This window comes from Manacus vitellinus, unplaced genomic scaffold, assembly GCF_001715985.3.
Source record: "Manacus vitellinus isolate BGI_N305 unplaced genomic scaffold, ASM171598v3 scaffold_113_pilon, whole genome shotgun sequence".
Classification (NCBI taxonomy): Eukaryota; Metazoa; Chordata; class Aves; order Passeriformes; family Pipridae; genus Manacus; species Manacus vitellinus.
Window position 1 is genome coordinate 334831 of NW_021938858.1, and position 12359 is coordinate 347189.

The 12359-nt window shown below is 38.3% G+C and overlaps 1 protein-coding gene across 1 annotated transcript in view; it reads left to right on the forward strand.

Moving 5' to 3' along the window:
• Positions 1 to 11066, forward strand: part of EPHA3 (EPH receptor A3) — a 196630-nt gene extending 185564 nt beyond the window's left edge. The window contains exons 16-17 of the mRNA XM_018089066.2: positions 5794 to 5949; positions 7357 to 11066. Of these exons, the coding sequence (XP_017944555.1) occupies positions 5794 to 5949; positions 7357 to 7462 (262 nt within the window). The 3' untranslated portion in view covers positions 7463 to 11066. The remainder of the gene's footprint in view (positions 1 to 5793; positions 5950 to 7356) is intronic.
• The last annotated feature ends 1293 nt before the right edge of the window (positions 11067 to 12359 follow it).

Here is a 12359-nt window from a genome sequence, read left to right on the forward strand (position 1 = left end):
TCAGAGCATTAAAAATCTGATTCCCGTGTTCCTAAGTTTAGAAACTTCTGAAGCAAAGTTTAATTTGTTGTGTGTTGCAAAATGTAGGATTTATGAACAGACATACAAATGGAAAAACTGATTAAAAATAGGGAAATCAACCCAGATTTTTATAGAAATAATGCTGCTTATAAAAAAAAAATTTAGGATTACATTTATGCTAATTTCAAAGTGGAGATTATGATGGATGTTAACTATGCACCTTTTCTATGCATAGAACTGAAATAAAATTTAACCCCAAATTTCTTCTTTTACCAGAATGAGGTACCTTAACATGTGGGTTTTCTTTAATCCAAAAAAATACATCTTTTTTTAGTAATTCATGACACTATGTAACTGTATTGGGGGGAAAAAAAGACATTATTTCTGGATTGTATTGCAGCATTACAGGCAGATTTGGGTTCAGATTTCTTAGAAGTTCTCCATTTAAAATTCAAGTATTACTACTGTTGTTACAGCTAAGGTTAGAAAAACCAGAAAGTCACTTATTTTCAGAAAAAGCACAGTTGAAATTCTTCTCACGGAGCCCAGAAAATTTAGGGGGTCAGGGTCAGTTACTCCTCCTGATGAAAACACAAGTGTTCAAAAATGTGTATGAATAATTAATTCCTCATACCTTCTTTGATGTGTTAGCAAGTTGTTTACAACCCTACCTTGATTTTATGGAATTTGATGTGTTGTGTGGATTATTTGCTGGAGTGATTTCCTTGAGCAGTCTTTAGATGACCTGTGATTTGGGAGTAATTGATTGCAAGTGTTCACTGCTAAACGTGTCATTGTGTTGCTCTGCTGGTGTCATTCTCCAGCGTGCATTCTCCAGGGGCAGTGTTTGCAATTTAAAATTCGTAGTTTGCATCTCACAAAGTTTGTTTCCACTTAAAATGGAAATGATTCAGTGAAACACACTGGTGTTCTAGCTTAGTGGGATATTTATGAAAATCAAACTCAAAAAGGAGGAGTGAACAGGCCAAATAAAAAATTCAGGCTGCTCCTTTATGCAGCATAATTCAAGCCCTGTTTTTACAAAAATATTTGCAAAAAACTGTCTATTTGTATTGGCTGAACATTCCCTTTTTTCATCATTCAGGTCAAATGGCTTCAGATGCTTGACATACATTGCTGACCTGCTGTAATATTGTTTGTTTGTTTGTTTCTCCCTGTTAGGAACTCCCAGGATGAGGGGCTGAAGGAAGGAGATTTCAGTTTTACTTGGGAGGTTTCAGAGAGGGTTTAGGCTTTGTGGTTGTCAGGATGTCTGGGTTCGGCCAAACGCTGTGTAGAGCAAGATTATGTGCAAATTTTAAGCTTCGTTTAAAATCCAGCAACAATATAATCTCTATCCTAAACCAGACTGCTTGCTCTGAAAGAATTCAAGTAATGTAAGCCTACGACACTAGCTCTCTCTCTCTGAAGCCTGCTAAACATAAAATAGTGAATTCATGGAGGGGGAAAAAAAGCTTTCACTGCAAATCACGAAGGAAAATGGAAGAAGAAGTAAATTATACTCCTTGGTGTCTAAACATAGTTTGATTGTGCAGGGAATCCAGGAATCAGACTGAGGGGATTTTTAGGGCCCTGTTTTCACCTGATTTTCCCAGCAATCATTAATATCATGCCTGGGGCAGACACGAATCCCCCATTGTTCTTTCAAAGTTAGGAGTTGCCGGGGCTCACAGTTAACAGGGACAGTAAAACATCTATTTGCAGTTTCACACTTCTAATTTGACTCCACTGGAGAAAGTCAGGCAGGAATTTACAGCAGACCAAGTTGGGTATATTTGAATGTATAATTTAAATAGTAATTCAGCTGGATCAACAGGTGGCCTTGTTGTAAGGGATTGCTATTTATTGTGATTGTGAGGGATTTTGTTCTGCTGTTCTCAGCTCTCTGCTGTGTTTACAACACAGAGCCCTCGTTAGAGTTTATGGCAATTCCGTACTGGAAATGCTGGAAAAAGAACTTGCCTGATGCCACTCATTCTGTAGCAGAAGTCTGTAGAAATTTACAGCACAGCCAAATGTGAGATATAAGGGCAAGTCATTCACACCAAAGAGCCAGAAAAGCATTTTAAGAGCTCTCTGAGGCATTTTTCTCTCCCTCTTCTGAAGACCCTATAGACTGTTCTAACAGTAATGACTTGTTGCTGGTAAGGGTCTGTCAGTCAGCTACACATACCAGGAAATGGCCGTGTGCCTGTATTTCTGTACCTTTAAAATAAATTTCATAGCTTAGGCTATATTATGAGAAAAAGAAAAGCATTTCAGCAATGTGCTGATATTTTTTTGCCTGCAGTGGTTTGGTGTTGGGAAAAATTAAATTAAGGAGCATTGATACACCCAGGCATAAGATTTATTACCCCACCATGATGCTGGAAAGATATAAGCCCCTTAAAAAGCATGTTCTGAGGGGCAGTAAAAGGAGTAGGGAAGACTGAAGGACTGACCTATGGGGCAGTTGAAATGTTATTTGCTCATTATTCTAGAGGAAGCTGTGGTAAATTCTTTTTACCAACAGGCAACGTGGAGCTAGAAAACAAGAAATCCAGAATGACATTTAGAGAGGTGTATCATCATTGTTTTCTCCTTTGGTTATTTGTATTACCCCTCTTCATTTCTCCAGCTCTCCTTTTACTCCAAAGAGTAGTGACAACCTTGTTATTTGGAGAGTGTACAAGCACCATATGAAGGCCTTTGGGAAAAGCAAATGTACCACCCTAAGAGTTGAATTGTATTTTTAGGGACCAAGTTACAGCTTCTGCTAAGAATACTGTAAAAATGGACATGAAGAAGGGGAACTTCAAAGATTTTTATCTTTAAGGTCCAGGGATAATCAAGTAAACATAATAGCTCTAATTCTCCTTGGCATGTCATTTATTTCCTAGTCTCCTGTTGATACACACATATGATTCTGATTGCTGTAGAAGATAAAACTAAAATTTGCTTTCCATGCCACGTGTTGTTTTTGGAACTATTTTTCTCTTGAGACAGGAGATGGCCTTCTTGTTAGACCCGAATTCTGTGCCTCAGCTTGCCATAATCATAAAGCCTGTAGTGCATTCAAACGAGGCTCACAGGTTTGCTCCCTCACAGGGAGCAATTTAACTTTACAAAATCAGCTTTTAATTACCTAAAATTTGCCACAGGAAATTACTTTATGTTTTTTTAAAGGAAATGGACTGTGGAAGGGAAAGTCCATATTAAAAAACTGAAGGTTGGTTGTATTGTTTGGAGGAAGAGATGGAAAGAGAAGGGCTCCTACAATACAAAGTGGATACAATACAAAGATTGTATGTGGACAACTCCTCTGTGTATTTGCAGAAATACCACCCTTCGTGCAGGAGAAGTGGCAGGACATTTTTGTTTTCTTTGTCTTAATTCCTGGATTTTACAAGTTAGTGTATATCTCTTTCTTGCCAGGTAGCAGCCAACCAGAGATGACATTTTCATGCTTTATCAGGAAGGGCTCTAATTATGTTTTCAGTGATCTTTGTTGTTACCGGATAGTGCAGCAAAAGTTTCCCTGTGCTGTGACAAAAAGCTGTGCTAATGATAATAAACTATGGTTCTCCTCACTACTGCTGATGGCTCAAAGGTTAATTCCAACTGTTAAAGTGATGGGCACATCCAAAGAAAGCTTTCAGCAATAGGGCATTTTGTAACTGGCATCTCACTGTTAAATTGGTCTCTCTAACCTGAGTCTTGCTGACATTTTTTTTGAGGGCAGCACATGTCAGTAAATACAACTGTGTAGACAGGCACACAGGATGAACAGGATAGAAAGTCTTTCCATGGCTGTTGAAAGATGACATGACAGGGTATATCATAGTCGAAGTGACAAAGTAAAAAGAGTTTAAAAAAAGGGGAGAGAAGAAAAGATTTAGAGAAATGTTCTATTTCACTTCCCCTGAGCAAACATGTAATTTCCATGATTTCTTTTTAATGGCTCTCTTCTGAAACTGGTAGGTACTGATTTATGAAAAGCTGTAAAAGATCAGGTGGAACCCTGCAGGACGTCGTTTACAGCTGCACGGATTGCAGCCCGTCTAATTTGTCTAGTAAAGTGTGAGCTCATGGCGCACATCACCCAGACCATAAATTTCATGTTCAGACCTTCTGTCTTGGGGCTGGGTCAGGGGGAAAAACCTGCCAGTGTGTGCAGATGCTCTGAAAGCCCAGCCTTCCCTTGGTGCGTGTGAGGAGACATCACAGGCTCTTCGTAGCAAGGCAAATTCCTGTTCATTGATAAACAGTCCAGATGTCCTCTCTGAGGAGGAAAGTAACTAATTTTTGTTTGGATTCCTACAAGAAGAAAAATGATACTTTACAGTGCTGGTTATTCTGAGGTCACTTGCATTAAAATTAGGTCATATTTTTTTGTCAAGATGATACTTTGATCCAAGTAATAAACATAAAAGCTCTTTTGGGCCATTCTTAATTCCTAATCCTAGAGACCTGTTCTATTTCAACTTGTTTATACTTTTTTTTTCATTAGTGATTCTTGAGTCAGACCTTGTTTTATTAGACTTAAGTTAAAAAAGCATACTAGGCTGGGAAACAAAAAAAATCCATGCTTTATCATTAAGAACACTCCATAAATACTCTTAATTAATGTCTTGGGATTCCAGACAGTATACTCAGAAAAGTATAAATAAAAAGCATTAGCTCTTCATGGGACAAACAGTAGTCAATAAAATGCAGGCCTTATAGCTACTGATTAAAATTATCTTGGGCATGATTATCAAGCCTGAGCCTTTAACTGGAGGATGTTTAAAGCTGGGTATCAGGGAGGTGTCTAAGATATGGTTTTAGCATGAGAACAGTACATGAAGTGTGCTGCCTCTTCTGATCTCAGCTCAGTCTTCGTGTCAGTGCAGATATGCTGTGCTTTCCCTTCTTTAATGTTTTGAGGGCAGGGCAGGTTTCTGGTGTCTTCTGTTGCTTTTTTTGTGTGTTTCTTACTGATTTCTTCATTGTTGTCTCTAGTAGAGAACTTGGATACAAATTATGGCAGTTCAGAACTTGGATACAAATTATGAGCATCACATTAATTTCAAAGGCAGAGGATGATTTGGTTCACTTCTAAATTATTTGTACAATATCCCTGTGGAAGTTTCAGTCTCAGAGTGAGCATCAGCTTTAAACTAGGCATGGCAATTGCATTTTACATTTGACTGAGTGTATTTTATAACAAATCTCCTTATTTCTGCCCCTGTGCACTGCAGAATGCAAGTCTCGTGCCATTACATTTGTCTCACACGTTCACTTAACATTTGATTTTTAGGCTTGGTACTATTTTTTAAAGCCACTAGTGTTTTACTATTTGGGCTTCTAACTTAGTAGCAGCATTTAGGATTTTTCAGTGGGCTGCAATACTCTGAATATTTGATATGAGTAAATTCTACCAACGTGGTCGACTTGGAGCCTAGAGTGTGCATCGTTTGTCTGTTGCTTTGGACTAAGTGAATCACACATATATAATCTAAGTCTTGTCTTTGTTAATGCTTTGTTTAAATGAGCATTTAATGAATTGGTGATGCTTCAGGCATGAGAAGCTGGTGCTCTTAAGCATGATTATGACACAGGGTTTGTCAGAGCTGCTAGCATCAATACAGTTCATTTGTAGCTTCCACAGATGAATAGCAAAGCCACATGCAGCCTGCAAGCTCTTGTTTAGCTCTAAGTTTAGATACAAAATAAATCTGTATGTATCCCTGCTCCCTAAGTTTCATTGCATTCTTTTTTTATTTATTTCAGGCCATCAAATCTTCTCCTGGACCAAAGCAATATTGACATTTCAGCCTTCCGTACGACGGGGGATTGGCTCAATGGTTTTCGGACAGGGCAGTGCAAGGACATTTTCACGGGGGTGGAGTACAGCTCCTGTGACACAATAGCCAAGATTTCTACAGAGTAAGTTGGAATGGGCTGTGGCTCTTCATCATCTGTTTTGGCTGAAGGTACAAGTTTCAAACATAAGCATAAGAGTAGCATTTTTATACAGTTACCAATTGGTAGCTAAAATGTTCTTGCATTTAAAGATACAAAAGCAAATTATTGTAGTTCACTACACCTGCAGGAAACCTGTGCAAATGCCATGGTCCTATAGCTTTTTCTCAATAAAGACAAGGAAATTCCCTCTTTCTTTTGATACAGTAGCACATAAATCATCTGGTAACCAGCATCACTTTATTTTACTCACAGTTTAGGAGTTTCTCTCTTGATTTTTTATATACTGCCTTTTATATGAGCGTTTCTTCACAGCTGGCACATGTGCCAATCTTTTCCTTTATTGCCCATCCCATATTCCATCAAACCATGTGAGACAGTTTACACTCTCTGTGGCTGTTTTCCTCCTGAATGTTAATAATCATTCAGGGGCTGAACTCCCTCCTGCCTCCAGTTTTGACATTTAAACATGATACAGTTGGAAGTTTACAACTGGCAATGTTATTACATTTGAAATGCAATCCACCTTTGTTCTAGTGATAAGGGAGAGTAGGGTATTATTCTTTCTGCACCTGAAAATGCATCAAGTATTGATGTTAAGGCCAAATGAAATCTTAATTCCTTGCTGAGCTAGCTGGATACACAAGTTATGAAGAAGTAAGCAGCCGTGGTACCAACAATTAAACACATCAATGCCGTTAATTACTGTATTATTGCAACTATAAAAAGGGTGCTAATGGCTTTTTATAGCAATTACCCTTTGGGGGCAGTGCAGAAATCCTCTAGGAATGCCCAATTTCCTGTGAGCTGCTGGTTAATTGGCCCTTTACAAGTGTGAAACCGCTTTGTGTTGTACAAGGTACAATGAGACTGGACCTTCTGGACAAAGAAGAGGTGAAAGACAGGGTGGACACTGGAAGCTTAGCCATGTAGCCCTACGTCTTAATGGTGATAGCAGAGTTCAGAGGAACATTCAGAGGGCTCAGAATATAATGGAAAATATCAGCAGTGCCCAGGAAAAGCAATCAGGTTGACAGGGGGATGGAGGTGTTAGAGAGTGGCCCAGGAGTGAACCCTTTGCCCCAAAATCCCAATGCTTGTATTACTGGAGAACACTATTTCATTGTCTTCTCCTCCAGGTAAGCAAACACAACAAGGCTAAATGAGGTTTCACTCTTTTTTTGTGTCCCCCTTGTATTTTCATACAGTGGCTCAGTATTTTTCACAACAGGTGCTTGTGTTTCAGCAAAATGACTGTACCTGGAGGCTCCTCCAGTGCAAAATGAGCAACTTGATTGCTGTTTGCTCAGATCAGTGCTGGGAAACAGAGACAGTATTCCACTCACAATAAGTCTTCTCTTTTTTTTCCAGTGATGTGAAGAAAGTTGGAGTTACAGTTGTGGGGCCTCAAAAGAAGGTCGTTAGCAGTATCAAAGCTCTAGAAACTCACACAAAGAACAGCCCTGTTCCCGTTTAAGGTACCAAAATGATGTTGCTCAGGAGAGAAACACAGAGAAAAGTTACATCACTGGTCAAAAGTGATGGCTGATAAACGGCAGAATTTAAAGGAGCTCTTTGCAACAGCTTTGGAAACGTAATGGTTGAGATTTCAAACCCACTGAGACACTCAAGTATTGAGTATAAATGCCTTAAAAATAGGAGCAAACTCGTTTTCTATCTGTCAATCCTAAAGGGTGGGTGCTCTTGACTGACTGTTAATGCAGACGACAATTTCGAAAGAAAAAAAATTGTTAAAAAAATTCTATCAAGTAAAAATCAGTCTTACTAAAACCTAGAGCCATTTGAATTTTAAGTGACTGAATAACACAAAAAGCAAACATGGACATAAAAGCTGTGTATTTGATCTATACAGCAAACAAGAAGAAAGAAAGACTTGCAGTATTTTTATACAGAAGAGATCTGTAACAGGTATTTTATTTCTTTAGAAGCAAGGAAAATAGAGGACTATACCTCACAACCTGCCTGGCCATATTTACTATAATGTCATTGTAACATGCTATTTCAGCTTCAGGAAGGAACACAGAAATAAAGTTTGTAGTGACTTTGAGTTAGTTGACAAAAGATTTTCACCATTATGTTACTTTGCCTAACTGTGTTCATTTAAATAGAAACAAGTCTTAATTTTTAATAGGCTTATTTATTTTCTTCGGGTTTTGGTTGTTTTTTTTTTCCATTATTGTTTATATTTATGCTTAAATACCTTAACCTGGCTGTATTATTGCCAAGTGCCAAATGTTTTCAAAACTTCATTGGTTCAACCTGAGAAATTGTCTGAGGGTTAATTACTAGATAATTTTATACTCATAATGCATGAAATACAGAAGGAAAGAAAGATGGTCTTTTTTCCAGCTCTGACAGTAGACAAAGCATGTGGACTTGTTGGGATTTCTTCCATTTGCCGTGAGTGGTATTTTAAGCCAGGCTAGAGTTTTGCCACTTGTGTGTGCATCAATCTCTAGATCAGTATCTGCCCCACTCAGGCACATCTCACTTCCAAAAAGCCTGTTTTCATGCCTTAATAAGGACCCTTATTCTTAGGTTGTGTTCAAGTGTATCTGCCTAGAAAATATAAAAAAAGAGCCAGGACTGTTGCATCCTGCATTAGCTGATGATGCTTTTTGAGTTCTCTGGGAGATATTCCATCTGGAAGGCTCTGCTCCCCGTTCTGGGAACTAGAAGGTGTTACTACAGCCATGGGGAGTTATGCTGAGGTGATGACTTGCAGCCAGGGTGGAGTAGATTGTTTAAAAGGATGACTTAAACTGTGAACTGGGGCTTTGGATTGTAATTTTACATACATCTGATCTAGAACACCCCTGTCCAGGTGCTGCCATCCTGTAGGGGACCTGAATTTTTGGCACAGGCCCCTTGGGCACCTGTTCCTTGAAAGAAAGCAGGAAGGAGCCTGTCTTTAGGAGAGCATTCACATCTCTCAGTGGAAAAAGGAAATTGGGAGGTGGGATGTGAGAGGCCTCCCCCATCTTCAGCATCTTCCACGTAGCTTCCCAACTCCTAAGCTTAGGGAATAATTAGTTTCTCGGGTTTGTGGGGCTGAAATTGTTCTGTCTGGGTCCAGGACTTATGAAACATAGAGACACAACATTTAGCAGACATTACTAAATAGAAGCAGAATTAGGGACTTCCTCATGAGTGCTGGCAGTAAGCAAACTGTAAAGGACTGGATTTGAAACACACTCGCAGGATGATAATTAGGAATACTCTCTGAAAGAAAAATGAATAGATTCTAAAGTAAGTTGAAATTTAAAAAGAAAAAAGAAAAATGGAAGGAAATTAAAATAAAGCATTTAAGATGTAAAGAACACTTGATCTGCCATGATCTATGGCGAAATGCAGCATGCTGAAGAGAAAAGCTGTGTTTCCCTTGCTTAGTTCTTTCAGAATCTTTCTTTTCTTCAGGTTGAGATTGCTCTGAATCAGAAACTACCAGTGAATTGAAGTCACCAAAATCCATTTGCAAACCTTATCTGTGTGAGGACAGCTTTTTTAACACGTTCCTCATGACATTTCTCTTCAGCTTCATTCTGCTGCTGGAGGGTGGGAGCGAGGGGGTGCCCCCCCCCCACGAGGAGGTTGGAGCTGGTGGGTTGGGGGGGCAGACATCTGTGAAACACTCCTGAAAACCCAGAACCAGTTCTTAGAGTTTTAGATGATGACTGAAAACTTTGCATCGACCACCCTCAATCTCCTCCTGTCATGTATCACGTCGTGTTCCTTGCCCACTGTTTAGGCATGCTCAGCATAAAGATTAAATCTCACTGATGCTTGGGAGAAAAAAAAAAAAAGAGATTCAATTTTGCTTTTCTTTGCTGTTAGTAGAGAGTTTTAAAATAAATTTATTTTTTCTCTCCCTGTCAAGAAGTTGATTTATACTGTAAGTGGCCTCTGTTGCAAGCATCCTATACTCCCTGTCCCTCTGTACATATGTATACATAGCAGTGTACAATTCTTCATTGTGGAGTAGAGAAACTAGAATTTGTGTGGCCATCTTCCTGTACAGGACTTGCATCATTTATTGACATCAAGCAAAAGGCAACTGCTTATAAAATGACATGCCCTATTATTGGTTTTGTATCTTTAAATATAGTTTCCATTTTTATTTATTTCTGTTAACATATCTAGTTTTTTGTGCTGTAACTTAGCATTCAATAAGCAATGTATAGATGTGATTTGATCGGCAATATGTATTTACTTTAACTTGTATTTCAAAGCATTACTTACTCATTTAGATTATATATTGTGCAATTGTAGATGGCCTCTTACTAATGTAAAATGATTTGTAGTGGAAACATTTATATTTTTATAATAAACATAATGAAAGTATTTTTTACATACTGGAATACTGAGATGATTGCTTGGAGGACAAAGTAAATTTATTTGATTAGTGTGATAAAATTGTAATTAAATATGGATAAATTCTGAGTGTTAAAGCATGGGTTCAGAGTGAAAGCTAGATATTACCTATATTATCTATTAAAAGAAACAAGCAGTGCAGGTTTTAACTAAACAGACCAGCATTTGTGCTTAACTGACCTTCGAAGACTTTACTTTCTCCATGGATACTGAAAATCATCATCTTCTACAGCCTGCTTATTGGATATTGAAAAAGCTGTCATTTATTTTAGTTGTGTCAAGTATTTCCAAAATTTTGGGTTTTTTTTCCTCCCTTGCCAGTGGACCTCTTTTCATCTTACTACTATGTTGAATCAAGTAAAAGATGTACTTTTGGACAAAATAAAATAGCCCACAGCTTACTGTAATTTAACCCCATGACCATTTCTTGCCTCTGAGTATCTGTATTAGATATTTAGCCCGGGTTTTATGTCCCCACTAGGTTGTTTCTTTATGCTTCACAGAAGTACAGGGTCTTCAAAAACACCACCATGCAACACTCAGGAATTCTTTCCCTAGAAAAATAGGAGTGGTTTGGATGTTTGCCAGTTCCTTGAATTTACAGAGTAATTTCTGTACCATAAATAATTTTGCATGCTTTTGTATACTGCTCTGCTTACTGGTGCAAAACAGTGAATGACATACCTGTCCTGGAGTCTGTAAGTTGATAAATTTTATGGACATGGGTGTAACACTTTTTTTTGGCATTTTTCTTGGTATCTTCAATAGAAATGGGAATCACAGAAAAGAGTGGCCCAGAATTGGACTTGACTTTAAATGACAACAGCTGGACTGAGATCCACTTGTTCTTCCTAGCACTGGTGTGACTCATGCTGTGCTGTAGGGGATGTATATGGTGCCATTTTTACTTCTAATGAGTGGGTTTATATATAAATGCAATATTTGAAAGACAGGGAAGCAGCTCTGAGGGTCTAAACTATGCAGTGTACAAACCATTTTCACTGTGAATAGCTTTCACTTTAGCAGCTGTGTTACACTGACCTGTGTCTGTCCCTTTATGTTTACTGGGGCATTGTATTTGCTTTATAACCTAAAGGGCACAAGGGCTATTGGTGTTTTTATAACTGTTGCCTTTACTGTAAAACAGTTTTAGTACTCACAGCCAGTTCTGGAATGGCAAGTAGGATGCATTGACATGAAGAGCAGCAGAACCTGGTTTCAGCCTAAATCTCAAGAGATAAATTGCTGATAATGAATGCCACAAATTTGGATGTTCTTGTTGTGTTTTCTTAGTAGTGCCCAAAAGGTGCTTTTCCACATTGCATTTCTTCTCAGCGATGATGCCCTGACCTAGATATCTATACCAATAAAAGCCCAAGCAGTGCCAAATGAAATCAATTACTTCTGCTGTCTCACATATGCCACTCCTGTTAGTTCAGACAAGTATCCATACTATTGACTTCCTTTCATTTTCTCAGCAACTCTAATTCCTCAGACCCTTCCCAAACTATCACTGCCTGGTCAGTAATTCCCCATTTAATATGTGTGTATTCAGTTCCTTTTTCAGTCCTTGGTCCAATCTTTGGTATTTCTTAATGAATTTTACTTTCCCTACTTAAAAATATTTATTCTAGAAAGATTTCTCTCGGCCCTGATTCATTCACATATATAAACATGCACATGCTTATCATTCCAGGTTACTAATGCAAATGGTGAACAGCACAAAACACAAAGGGCAGCTTTATCCTGGCTTCTTCATTGTGTTTTTCAGATGACCAGACAACATCTGATAAAGGAAGAATACTCAGTACACGGAATTTTTCAGCTCACTCTGCTTTCACGTTAAAATGATTTCATAATAGCCCATATTTCCCCAGTTAGCTCATAAGAATGTCATGTGGGACAGCACCAGAAGTCTTAGTAAAGACAAGATAAATCACATCTACTACTTTTTAGATTATCCTGTCACAGAAATGAATTAG